Source organism: Sciurus vulgaris (assembly GCF_902686455.1).
Source record: "Sciurus vulgaris genome assembly, chromosome: 6".
Classification (NCBI taxonomy): domain Eukaryota; kingdom Metazoa; phylum Chordata; class Mammalia; order Rodentia; family Sciuridae; genus Sciurus; species Sciurus vulgaris.
This window is the reverse complement of record NC_136466.1, coordinates 53,282,909-53,297,541: the sequence shown is the minus strand read 5'-3', so window position 1 is coordinate 53,297,541 and position 14,633 is coordinate 53,282,909. Positions and strand designations below refer to the sequence as shown.

The 14,633-nt window shown below is 38.1% G+C and overlaps 1 protein-coding gene across 8 annotated transcripts in view; it reads right to left on the bottom strand.

Moving 5' to 3' along the window:
• SNX24 (sorting nexin 24) overlaps positions 1-14,633 on the bottom strand; it is a 163,256-nt gene that overhangs the window by 53,394 nt on the left and 95,229 nt on the right. For 7 of the 8 annotated variants that reach the window (XM_079145689.1, XM_079145686.1, XM_079145691.1 and 4 more), the window contains one exon: positions 13,378-13,482. In XM_079145689.1, the coding sequence (XP_079001815.1) occupies positions 13,378-13,482 (105 nt within the window). Of the gene's footprint in view, positions 1-13,377; positions 13,483-14,633 lie in introns of those variants that run through there. The other variant, XM_079145688.1, reaches the window with a different exon arrangement.

Genomic DNA, 14,633 nt, shown 5'->3' with positions numbered 1-14,633 from the left:
TGCTTAATTTGCTAAGGCTGACTTTGAACTTGCAATTCTCTTGCTTCAGTCTTCTGCCACTGGGATTATAGGTATGTGCCACTGTACCCAGCAAACTACTGATTTTTAATATGGCAAAATATTAATAGACATCCTCCAGAAGAGATATACAAATGGCCAAAAGAACATAGAAAAAAAGAATAGAATTATGTCATTTGCAGGAAAAAGGATAGAAATCAAGAACATTGTATTAAGCAGAATAAATCAAATTAAGAAAGTCAAAGGTCATGTTTTTTCTCATATGTGGAAGCTAGAGAGGAAAAATGGAAAAGAAATGTAGGGAGGGGATTTCTCGTGAAAATCAAAGGGCGATCAGCAGAAGAAAGGGAACACAGGGAAGAAGGAGGGGAGGGAAAGGGGAAATACTAGGGAACAAAATTGACCAAATTACACTGTTACATGATGTGGATGTAGGAATGTGTAACAATGAATTCCACTATTATTTATAAAAATAAAAATTATGGGGGGAAATCATGGAAAGATGCTCAACATAGATAATCATTAGGGAAACATAAGACAAAATTGTAATGAGATAATAGCTCATATCCATTAGGATAGCAACTATCAAAAAATTAAGAATAACAAGTGTTAGTAGGGATATGGAAAAAAATGGAACCCTCGTACATTGCTGGTGGGAATCTAAAATGGTATAGCCACGGTGAACAGCACAACAGTTCCTCAAAAGCTAAAAATAGAATTACCATAAGAATCAGCAATTCTACTTCTGGGTATACATCCAAAAGAAGTGAAAGCAGGGTCTCAAAGAGCTGTTGTACACTCATGTTCGAAGCAGCACTGTTTACAGGAACTAAGATGTGGAAGAAGCTCACTTGAGTTTCCATCAATCAATGGATGAATGGATGGATAGGCAAAAAGTGGTGTATGCACACAGTGGAATATTGTGTGGTCTTAAAAAGGAAGGGAATTCCTACACATACTACAACACAGATGAACCTAGAGGACTTTATGCTAAGTGAAATAATCTGGTCAAAAAGACAGATATTCTCTGAATAGTCAAAATCATAGAGTCAGAAAGTAGAAGGGTGGTCATCCATCAGGCACTAGGTGGTACAGGGGGATGGAGAAACTGTTCAGTGGGATAGAGTGTAAATTGTACAAGATGAAAAGAGTTTTGGGGGTGGATATTGATGATGGTTATGCAAAAATATAAATGCAAGTGAAGTCACTGCACTTAAAAGACCTGTACTCTTAAAAATGGTTAAGACAAATGGATTAGAATTAAACGTATGAAACTACTAAAAGACACAGAGTAAATGTTTCAGGACATTGGAAAGAGCAAAAAAATCTTTTAAGTCTCCAAAATCAAAGGAAAAAGCAAAAATAAGACAAATAGGATTACATCAAACTAAACAGCTTCTGCATAGGAAACAATCTACAGACTAGGAGACAACCTACAGAATGAGAAAAAAGTATTTGTGAACTATGTATCTAACACAAGAGTGAAACCCCGGCCACATAAGCAACACCAAAACCTCAATAGCAGAAACCAGATAGCCCACTTAAAAATGGGCAACAGCTCTAATTAGACATTCACAAAAGAAGATATACAAATGGCCAAAAGATAAAAATAGACAAAAAATGCTCAACATCACTAATCGTCAATGCAAATCAAAATCACAATGAGATCACCTCACTCCCATTAGAATGGCTATTATTAAAAAAAGACAAAAGACAAAGTGTGCTGGTGAAGAAACAGAATCCCGACGTAGTATTGATAGGAATGTAAATTAGTACAGTCATCATGGAAAATAGTATAGAGAATCCTCAAGAAATTAAAAATAGAATAATCGTGTGATTCAGTTCTCTCTTTCCTAGGTATATATCTGAAAGAGATAAAATAATTATGTCCAAGACATCTGTACACCATATTTCCTGCAGTGCTGTTTACAGTAGTTAACAAATGAAAACAAAGGATTTATCAACGAATGAATGGAAAAAGAAAATGTAGTATAAGGAATGGAATATTATTCAGCCAGAAAAAGTATGAATTTCTATCATTTTCAACAAGATGGATAGACCTGAAGGATATTGTTTTAAGTGAATTAATTCAGGCACAGAAAGATAAATAGCACAAGATCTCATTTATATGTGGAATCTTAAAAAGTTGATATCATGGAAGTTGAGAGTAGAATAGTGATTATCAGAGGCTAGGGGGAGTTGCAGAGAGGTTGAGCAATAAGTCCTGAGTTGTAGTTAGCTAGGAGTAAGCAGTTCTGGTACACTGTTACATAGTATAGAGACTACAGATAATGACAATGTATAAAATACATATTTTTTAAAAAGCTAGAAGAAAGGTTTTTTGAATGTTTTCACAACCAAAAAAAATGGTTGAGAAGATAGATATATTTACCTAGATTTTAACCCTGTACTAGCTATATAAGTGTTTCACAATATCTGCATTTTATTTATGTATTGGGATAGAGTCTCATTGTGCTGCCCATGGTTGGCCTTGAACTCCTAGGTTCAAGTGATTCTCCCCTCAGCTTCCCAAGTATCTGGGACCACAAGCAAGTGCCCTGCTATTGTATACATATATCAGAACATCACATGGTACCCCCAAATATGTATAATTTCTATGTATCAACTTAAAAAGTGGTCAGGATAGCAAATTTTATGTTATATGTATAAATAATTTTAAAACTTGGGGGTGGGGAACAAAGAAACAAACAAAAAGTCAATATATAGGCTTTCATGTCCATCCAGTAAGATGGAGTAGAAGTACCTTTGGTAATTTATCCTGCTTAGTTCAACTAAAACCCCTGGGCATTATACATAATAACAAACATAAGAATCACGAAGGGCTCAGGAAGAAGCAGAACTGCCAGGAACAACAGGTCTCACAGGTCCCAAGGAATGTCAGAATGGAGAGTTTTATCTTCCCTGGATTTTTGTTTTGCCTCACAGACTCCAGATCTAGAGCTGAACAAGTGGGCAACCAGGAAACACCAAGAGGTAAACCCCCCTGGAAGGCCCTTTTTCCAGCCAAAGAACTGGGAAAAGGACCACACAGCAAGAAAGACAACTTGAGATCCAGCCACTTCACTCCAGCCAACACCTCAGAAAAAACCATGGCCCTACCTCCTCATGCCTGTGAAGGCCAATGGGAAGCTGAGGGCGCCACGGGAGACACTCATGAAGAGCCCAAAGCCTGGGTGGAGTCAGAGAGTCCAGGCAGGCAGCCAGGATCTCCACCATCTTCTGGCAATGTGCTCCCTCCCATGGTGTTGGTGAGGCCATGTGGAGAACCTGGGTTTCCATGACCACCTGGCAGTAACAAGGCCCTCCTCCCACTCTCTGCTGTGATGGCATCAAATAAGAGGGACTTTCACATCTTAGCAGTAATGAGCAACACATCCTATCCCTGGATATCAACAGAGGCCAAGCAGGAAACCTGGTCTTCTACCTTCACCTGGAAGAAACAAGGTGATGCCATCCTCGGGCCCTGCCTTCCCCTGATGAGAAGCAGACAGTATAAGTAAGGCCCAGAGTCTCATCATACGCATCGCGTAAGATTCAATCAGAATCATTCGTCATGCCCAAGGCAAGGAAGATCTCAAACCGAATGAAAAATAGATGCCGAGGCCAAGAGGACAGAGCTAGAATTACTGGACAATGATTTTAAGGCAGCCCGAATAAAATCCTGTCAGTGAGCAACTATGAACACATTTGAAACAAAAGAAAAAAGAGAATGATCCAGTGAAGATATATGAAGTCTCAGTAAAGAAATGCAAGATATAAGGAAGAACCAAATAGGAATTTTAGAACTAAAAAAATACTATAACCAATTGAAAATGCTCAGTATAAAGGACCCAACAGCATCAAGGCAGTTATGGAGGAAGGAATCAGTGACCTAGAAGACAGGAAAATATCAGTGTGATCTACAAAAAGAAATAAATCTAAAAAAGAGAAAAAAAGAAATAGGCCCTCAGGGTACTTTGGGATGGTAATAAAAAAATTAACATTGCTGTTATTGAAGTCCTGAAAGGAAAAGAGAAAGGAGGAGGAGCTGAGACTGTACACAATGACATAATAGATAAAAACATCCAAATCTAGTGAGAGACATTAACCTACAGATTCTAGAAGTTGAGAGAACTCCAAGGGAAAAACTCAAATATATACCAAGACACAGGATAATTAAACTTCTAAAAATGAACAATAAGGATAAAGACTTAAAAGCAACCATTTAAAACCAAGATCTTCCATTTAGAGGGGAAACAATAAAATGACAATGGAGATTTTTTTCTTTTATAATCAGAAACCACGGAGGTCAGAAGAAAATAGCCCAATGTTTTCCAAGTGCTGAGAGGAAAGAACTATCAATAAGAAGAGTCCATACCCAGGGCCATTAGATTTAATGTTCAGGAGGAAAATAGCAATAACAGGTAACTACTAAAAGAACAGATATAAACTAACAATGGGTGGGTGGAAAAAAAGAGAAAAGAAGCCAGGTGAGGTAGCACATGCTTGTAATCCCAGTGACTTGGGAGGATGAGGCTGGAGGATAGCAAGTTCAAGGCCAGCCTCAGCAACTTAAAATAAAAAATAAAATAAAATAAAATAAAATAAAGGACTGGCAATGTAGCTTGGTGGGGTGGTAGAGTTCCCATGGTTCAAGTCCAGTTACCAGAGAGAGAAAGAGAGAGAGAAAGGAAAACAAATCTGCCATCAAGGCAAAGACAAAAAACTCACAGTAAAAGTTTGAATGATAAAACAATAAGAAGCATGGATGATTGAACGAAGTCCAATTATATCAATAATAACTGTTTTCCTTTTTCACTTTGTGCGTGTGTGCGCGCACACTGGCTATTGAACCCAGAATCTTGTGCACGCTAAGCAAGCATTCTACCACTAAGCTAGATCCGCAGCCCCCTCAATAACAACACATTTAAAGGGGAATATTTTAACACTTCTTTCTTCATATAGATCAAGCAGTCAAGTAATATTTAAGAGATTTAAACAGTAAATCTGACAAGCTTGATCTGATTATTCACAGGTGAGCACTCAAGGATTAGTGAATTCATGTTTTCAAACACATATGGTCAAATTTAGTAATTGTTTAAGAATACAATAGCCCGACAGGTGTAGTGGTGCACATCTGTAATCCCAGTGACGGGAGAGGCTGAGGCAGGAGGATCACAAATTCAAAACCAGCTTCAGCAACTTAGCAAGGCCCTAAGCAACTTAGTGAGACCCTGTCTCCAACCAACCAACCAACCAACCAAAACAACAATACTTTTTGACCTAGAGGGGACTATTGAGGAGTACTGACCAGCGAACATTACAACATACTCTAATTGAAGAATGAAAGAAGGGCTGACTAGTCAGATGCAGAGTCCTCTGAAGATAGCATGCCTCTACTCTGCATAACAAACCAGCCCCAACCCTGCTCCAGTGCTGTTCTGTTCAAATTAACTTTGGAAAAAAAGATTTAAATTTAGTTTATCCTTAGTTCTAATCTCTCTGAGCAGTTTCTGTTTAGCTCCCAACACTCACAATGTTTAGTTATTGCTCACTCTTTATGAAAAAGATGAAGCTATAAACAAAAACTGTCATTCTCAAGTAAGGAATGTGGATGTGGCTACCTTTCTCAGAAAGATTAGTTTTATATTATTACAATGAATGGAACAAATAATGCACACAGAACTCCCATGGAAAATCTTTGTCTAAAAGCATGCCAGCTTGCAATTTAACGGCATTCTTACAGGCTAGAGGGACCTGTGGATAAACCAGCCTGAAAGGAAGAAATGAATGAATGGACCCCAACCCTCCCTGTCATTTGACTTTCCTTCTGGAAGATGATGGATCTCATCTCTGATGTGCTGTGTGGGTATTATAGAGCTTCTGACATTCTATGTTCTTTGCTTTTGCAATACTTCTCCTGTGTAAAGGCTTATGTTTTCCAGCTCTCAACCATGTTTTTCAACGAGGTTTTTTTTTTTTTTTTTTTTTTTTTTTTTCAGTGCTGGGGTCCGAACACATCCCCAGACTCCCCTTCCTTTTGTATTTTGGCCTTTTGTTTCCTTCTAATGCTCCAGAAGGAAGTAGGACATGAGACTTGGATTGGTCCTCTGTGTCTTTTACCTTTTGTTTAAGTGTTTTTGTACGTGTCCTTTATGGAGCTGTTCCTCAGCTAGAGAGTGTCTACTGAATTTCTTTGATTGGATAACACATTCAACTCTAAGAACTTTCCCCTGCTCTCAGATTGCTCCTTCCACACAGCACCCTATTGTAATCCTTTAGCTGCAATACCTTTGTGAAGCTCTCTGAATGTGTCCTGGATTCTCTGTCTTAAGACTCAGTGCTTTAGCTCATCTTGGTCTTTTTGTTCATGCTCCTGTTTTCTTCAAATGCTCTGTTAGACACTGAGAAAGCAGCCTGGTGGCCAAGGTAGGACTCCTCTGGGGGATGTCAGGAGGGGACCCACATTGGCCCTGTTCCTGAGTGGAAAGACAATGTGGATGGAGCAGACAATGGGGTAGGTCTTTCTCTCCTTGGGGTAAGCGGTTGAAGAAGGTTGTCAACTCTGGGGCCCTGATATCCACATCTAGAAGGTTTCACTCTCCCCAACCTTCTGCTTAATTTTTTAATGTAGTATCTTGTTTTTAAGAAAAAAGTGGTTTTTGTTGTTATTGTTTTTAATTTGTCTGGTCATGAACATCAGGCTGTGTGTATTTGGTACAGAATAAGTGGCCTGGGTACCCATTCCGTGTGTACCCCCTGAATGGCTCCACCTGCTTCCATGTTTGCTGCACATCAGTCTTTCACCTCAGCTGACCTGGTACAAAAGCCACCCAGCACTGCAGGGCAGGTGTCCTCCCACATGCACCACAGGCACCCATGGCTGAATCCAGGCTGCTGGTTTTGCTCTGTTGAATCCTCTTTCATGCTCCCAAGACATCCCATATTCTGGAATATTGTTAAAATTTTTCTTCCTTTTAATGATCCCCTCCTTTCCTTGCCCACTGACTACTTCACTATCAGAGTTTATTTCTTCTTAAGTTTCTACACTTTTATTTCAGTGGGATCTCAGGAAGATAGGATCATCTCGAATTAGGAGACAAATTATCATATAATCTGTGCTTAATGGTCAACCCAGTTTGGGACACAGCAATTAATTTATTCTTAAGATTTTTCTTTCTTCTCAGCAAATATTATGAGATGCTAAATTCATTAATGCTCTAGCTCCCAACTTCATTGGCAATAAAAATATTCCTTTCAATCATGCTGGTACACATCTGCAATCTCATCAACTTGGGAGACTGAGGCAGGAGGATCAAAAGTTGGAGGCCGGCCTCAGCAACAAAGCAAGACACTCTCTCAAAATAAAAATAAATAAATAAATAAAAAGGGTTGGGGATGTAGCTCAGTGGTAGAGCACCAATGGGTTCAATCCCCAGTACCATACAACCAAAACTTTCTATGTAAATTATGTTAGCCAATGGGCAATTATGATTTTATATTTTTAAAACAAGAATGAAGGGAAGGAATGTCTCTGAATATTCAAACATCAAGGATACCTGTTGACCTTAATTCTCCAGGAACTTTATTAGGAAGGAGCCTCAAAAAGTCCTTACCTCCTCATGACCTTTGGCACTCAAACATTGTGAGCAGCACTGTTTTCTGTACTGGGCATTTGCTGGCTGCCTCTGCTCCTCCACTCACACTCAGAACACCCCCTTTTCTTTTACCAAGAACACCCTGGTTATTTCTTATGGAAATGACCCAACCTCACCCCTAGCTTCAGGAGTAGACTCTGACCAGCCACAGTGAGGTTTTGAGGTGGGCACGTGTGCAAAGATAAGTCAATGAGACCAGGAAAGACTACAGGGAAAGGCACTTCCTCCTTCCATTGTACCCACTAGCAGAGACCCTACTCTTCCCCAGGGCTCTGGTGTATGTGGTAAGAGTAGGTGAGGTCTGGAACTGCTGCAGCCCTTTTGTATCATGGGAGGGAGGTCCAATGGAGCTTGCACCAAGGAAAACAGAGAAGAGATATGGATAAAATAACTAGAGTTACTTAACTGGGCTATGGTTCAAAGCTCCTCTGAAGCTAGATCTACCCTTTTGCCTCAAATACCACAAGTGCTTATCATTAAGTAAAACTCTGTGTGAGCATATAGCATTTCTTGTTAAATTATATAAAATGTTAACTTGTTTTTATCTTCCAGTGAAAATAGCTTCAAAAGTAGATGAATTTCTAGTACAGATGGACTCCAATTATAATAATTCAGCTTAAGAGTTTTCAATTTAACAATGGTGCAAAGGTAATATGCATTCTGTAGAAAAGGTACCTCTAATTTTGAATTTTGAACTTTTCCTCAGGCTAGCTATGACACTTTCATGACACTGGCCAGCAGCAGTGAGCTGGGGCCACATGACCATGAGGGTATGTACCAATACTCTACAGCATACTCCTATGTTGAAAAGTGGTGATGTCGGCAGGTCAGGTGTATTAAATGCATGTTGACTTATGGTATTTTCAACTTACGATGGGTTTATCAGGACACAAACCTGTCGTAAATTGAAGAATATCTGTATATATAATTTGGAAAACAAAAATTCGTTACTTAGAAAATCTTTTTTTTTTTTTCTTTTTTTTTTTTTATTGTAAACAAATGGGATACATGTTGTTTCTCTGTTTGTACATGGCGTAAAGGCATACCATTTGTGTAATCATAAATTTACATAGAGCAATGTTGTTTGATTCATTCTGTTATTTTTTCCCTTCCCCCCACCCCTCCCACCCCTCTTTACCCTCTATACAGTCCTTCCTCCATACTTGCCCCCCTCCCTAACCCTAACTCTAACCCTTCCCTCCCCCCCCATTATGTGTCATCCTCCACTTAGAAAATCTTTATTTGGCACTTTTTTTTAATTGGGATGAAAACTAGTGTTCTTCCATTCATGTAGAAAGATCTTGTTTTACTTAATTCCACTTTTGCATGGATCAATTCCTTTATTTGTTAAACCTCAGGGAATTTTTCTGGGGTGCAGTATTTTTAAGGGAAAAATTATGAACACAAATAAGAGCTAGATTTCTAGAATAGATTTCCTACTCAATACATAGAAAATTATTCTAGAAAATGAAATTATAATTCATTGTTCATCAGATAAAATGCCAGGCTTCAAATCACTCAAATGTCCAACTTAATTTTTAACCTCTCATTGACTAACCTAGGTTTTTATTCTAAGATACTGTATGTTCTTAGATATTTAATTTTTTAAAATAATTTGTTTCTGGGCAAATTATTTAAAAATGGTAAGTAGGAAAGTAATCTTGGTTCAAAAATATACTTACAAAAAATTTTTAAAACTATGTAGCATTGTATTATTATTTTTTTCTTTTTTTAAAAAACCCCTAGGTAAGTTATACTAAAAAAGCCATAGCTGTCATCGTTACATTGTTAGAATGTATGGAAATAACCATTTCCAATTCTGGCAGAAGTTTTTGAAAGTAAACACACTGACTACAGCCCATCTACATGCTGCAAGATAATTATTTATATTGTGTTAATTGCACTTTACCTTTATTTGTTATACTTCCTTTTTTTTTTTCCTCCTTAAGATATAAGATTTCTACTTGAGAAACAAAAGTAGCTCTTTTCTTTTCTTTTTTTTCTTTTTGACAATGAGTGCTGTTATATTGCCCAGGCTGGCCTTGAACTCCTGGAACTTAAGTGATCTCCTACCTTAGCCTCCTGAGTAGCTGGGACAATGGCCACATGACACACCCACAATAAGGTGGGTTTTTGAAAGGCAATGTAAAATATTAAGAAACCTATACTCTAAACCATAATAAAGGAAGGGACAGGAAGAAGAAAAGTTCAGTAGATTAGACAAAAGAGAATGAAAGGAAGGGACTGGGGACAGGAATAGGAAGACAGAAGAATAATCTAACATGATTTTCCTACGTATACATATGAAATTACCTAAGTGAACCCTACCATCATACCTACCCACTAGAATGGGGTCCTAATTAGAACAAGATATATGCTATGCTTGTATAATTTTATGCAAATGGATTCTACTGTCATGCATAACTAAGAAGAATAAAATTTAAAAAAATAATTTTAAAAAACCCTATTCTCAAAACTATGTATTTGGAAAAGTTCCTAAATGCCAATTCTCTGCCAAAATAATTTTTAAATATTTACAATGAAATTAAATTAATGCTAAAATATAAAAGGAAAATGTTTATTTATAAATTACATCTTGAAGATTAATATACAGTGTTTATTTCTAAACTGAAGAACAACCAAATAAATGGTTGCCTCTTGTTTTCACACTACTGGACAAGGAAAGGGATGAAAAAGGATTTTAAAAGTACAGATGTAAAACAGGTTGTGCTTTTGTTTAAAATCTCATATAGGACAGAATTAATTTTGAAACTGGGTTATTTGATCTTTTTTGTTTTTAAGTTAATCTCTCAAATATGGCAGAGTATCTAACTCCTCTCTGAACTGCACAGAGTGGCACATGCTATAGTCCTGGATCCTCAGAAGGCCAAGGCACGAGGATTTCTTGAGCCCTTAAGTCCAGAATCAGCCTGTGCAATATAGTGAGAACCTGTCTCAAACAATAACAACAAACAAACAAACCCCTCCTCTCTATGCCTAATGACAACACAGAAAACACAAGCCTGTGCAGTTTTTCATAGGATTTTAAATATTCAAGTTACAGATTTAAAAAATCATCTGCCTACCTATCAAGGAAGTTGGGAGAGTCAGTCAATTAAATGGTAATCATGTATGATCATAAGGTCTTTTACTCTTAACCTACTAATATAGCCTTACGTAAAGACATATGTCAAGTCTGAAAATTTTCTCCTAACTTAGGAAATCTACAATATACGGTGAGATAGACTACATGGGGCTTTAGGAAACTAAAAATCCAGTCCAAGTCTTCTAACTATAATTCTAGGAGCAAGGTAAGTTTCCAAACAGCACTGGATCTAGTTTCTCCTTCTCTAACATGAAAGAGCAGCCAGGGCACCTTAGGAGATGCAGAAGGTTGCACTCATCCAGAGCCCAGAACGCCCTACTTGCCCTCTCAATAAGAGGAAGAGGTGTTTTCTCTGACCCTCACAAGAGCTGATCTGCCTGTTTCATGGGTGGAAAATCAAGGCCAGAGGGGTGATCCTGAACATAACTGATGGGCAAGAAGCAAGCTAGAGAAGATATAAGGTCTAAGTTCCTGTTGTGCTTAAGGCATCAGGGCTTGGAGGTATTAGTACTTCTCAGGTTCATGGGCCAGTTGAGGAGCACGCTCTTCAGGTAGACTAGCAGCAAGATGGCACTTGCCAAGGAGGGCTAGCGGGTACTTACTCCCTGGGGTTCAGATGGAGTTAGATAGGCAAGCAAAAGAAACAGTAATACTATCTTATTAAAAAACTTAAATACTAAAAATCAAGAAATGAACCCTAGCCAGGGTGTGCCTTTCACGTGGGATTAATAAAGTATTCACATTCATCTCTGCAACTTCCGTCTCACTCCTACTACAGGGAGATAGAGTCAGGTAGAAAAGGAAGAACTCTCTTGAACTCCACCAGGGAATTAAGTGACAACAAACTGAATATTAAAAACACAACAGGAAACGAGCCCTCTCAGTCCTTCAACCACATCTTTCAAGCCCTATTTCTGAGAATAGAAAATTCTAAGCTCAATTTGAGTATCACTGTAAACTCTTCTCTGTGCCAGATGATTTTATCCACATATTTATATCCAAAGTACAAACAGCTTAAAATGTTTACACTGAGTAGTAATGGAAGTCATGTGTCAAATACAATGGGGGGGGGGGAGAATAAAGCTTTCTTTAGAACTAAAGCTTGAAGATATACAATATCTGTGGAAAATCTGGCTTACAAATGAAAATGCATTGTTTACCTTTTCTATTTAATTATAGAGAACATGCATTTCTATCCTTTGCGTACAATTGTTGAAGTATTGTTTTTTGGGGTTTTGGTTTGCTTTTTTGCTCTGAAGTATTGCCTGAAGCTATGGGAGTCACATAGCTCCACGTATAGTTGGGAAACATGGCCACACACATTCCTGTGATTGGTGATCCCCATTTCCTTTAAGCTTTCACCCTCAGGGAGAGATGGTAAAGAATCCTTCCACCAAGGCCAAAAGGAAAAGAGCAAGAACAGTGAAGAAAGTCTTCCTCAGAAATCCCAGCAGCCTCTGGCATTCCAATTTGTAAAGACCAGGTCAATGACAGAAGGCCACGAACAGACTTCTGACATCTTCTGACTGAGAGAGGGTCCTCTGAATTTATCACCAAGCACAAGTGCAGACAGCCTCTCCTCAGCGTCTAATCACCAGTGATTCAGGTACAACCATCCAGAAAAAAGCTCTGTCGAGGAAAGAGCATGATGGCTTCACACAGTCCCTACTTTCCCTAAGTTGTCAAAGGAAGAACACAGTTGTGGTCGCTTGTTGGAACATGTCTTAGAGGAACCAACAGTGAATTGTAACTCTTACTGAAGTCTGGCTCCTCTTTTTTGAGAGGCAAGATTCCTCTGCCCCGTCCTGTCTGCCTTAGTCATCCCCACCCATCGCTTCTCACGGGCTCAGGTGAGGAGCCCTAGTTGACCTCAGGTGGCCCCTCCCGCCCCTGCCCTGAGCAGTGCAGCCTTCACTGACTATTCACCACAGGCCTCTGGGGCTTTTTGTTTTAAAATTCAGAGAAGATGAAACTGTTCAGCCTTTTCCCTTTGGTTTTCTTTCACTGGTAGGGAGTGCCTTGGTCTCAGGAAGTTCTGCTTCTCCTTGCTGCTACAGAAGAGCTCCTAATGCCTCTTCCTACACACACTCTCTAATTTTCAAAGAAGGTGGCACTTCATCAGAAGCGATTTTTATACCTCCATCCTCAGTGTGATTCCACAGGTGTGTTAGTGGGGTCCACTGAAAATTCACTTTTAATTACTGAACCAATCATTCCCCAAACACCCAAAACCTGACAGCTGGGACTGCTACGAGGAAGCGATAAATCCTGAGAGGAAAACAAACCACAAAAACAAAGTGCTTGTAGAGGTGAATTAAAAAATGGACAGGTCCTCTTTATGTCAGTTTTTCCCTTTGTATCAAACTTGCACTTCCCCATCGCAAAAAAAAAAAAAAAAAAAAAAATTCTAAACATAAACCAATCAAAGTTAATGAACCAACCAACAACATGTTTATAATTTTAAAAACTTTATTTTAATTAAGAATACTTGGCTTCTTGATATATTTGTATCATTCTCATATATTCTGAAAAAAATAGTTAGACATACAATTATTTAAGCTACATTATATAATTGAGAATCTAAACATATCTTACCTGTAAATATGTTTCCAAACCTTGTCGTCGCTGTTCCAAAACTTTTGGAACCCAGTTCCTAACATGTTTAGAAGGGATTTCTGGAGTTTTTATACATTTCTTAAGCTAGAAAGACAGAAAGAGGAAATAAAAAAAGGTGTCTGTTAATTATAATGACACTATGGGGCAGGGGAGTCAATAAAAAAAAGTAAAACACTGCACATCCAATAAAAAAAAGGGGGGGGTATATAATTATGCTGAAATTTTGTAAAAAAAAAAATCTTTACTTAGTTGTCCTAACTTTTCAGGTTTTGGAACAAGAGTTTTGTGTTCTGGTAGTTGTTAACTTGATATTTTGCATTGAAATTACTTTTCCTGAAAAAGTAAAAGTTCAGTAATTGAGGTAAAAAGAAAGTAAAATTAGATTTAAAAATTTATTTTTGTAAAATAAATAAATACAACAAAAATTTATTTGAAGTAATTTTCTGATAAAAAGTCTTTCCATATATTTTTCACATAAGAAAGTAAAACTGGATGCAATTGCCACATGAGCTAGACCATATCATTTGCAGAGGTTCTTAAAAATTCTGTAATGGAACAGAGGATAATCTTTCCAACACCTCTAACAATTAAGTTCATATTCTGTTCATGAAAATCAAATGATAGTTCTTAGGTAAGTCTTCCTAGGGAACGATATAAAGAAAATTCTTTTGGAAGCTGAGTTATAGTTCCTGTGGTAGGGAGAATAATCTCCCTCCCCCAAAGATGACCAAATCCTAAACTTGTGAATGTTACCTTGTATAGCAAAAGGGACTTTGCAGATCTGGTTAAATGAATGATTTTAAAACTGGGAGAGTATCCTAGATTATCTAGGCAGGCTCAATGCAATCACTAGGATCCTTACAAGAAGGAGGCAGGAGGGTCGGAGTCTGAAAGACAGAAAGGCTTTGAAGAGGGAATGAAGGGCCTCAAACTCAGGCCTCTCTACAAGCTGGAACAGATATTGCCCTATGGTCTTCAGAAGGAATAAAGTCCTGTTGACCGCCTTGATGTCAGTTAGCCCAGTAAAACTCACTTTGGACTTCTGAGCTCAAGAAGTGTGAGATCATAAGTTTGTGTTAAGTCACTACAGTTATAGTACTTTATTACATTACCAATGGGAAACTAACACACTACCTCTAAAAATGGAATGAATCTCAATGGTCTAATTAAAGATTTGGAAAATCCTGCAAAGGTTCCTCCTTCCCTACACATGTAAAGAAAAAAGCATCATAATG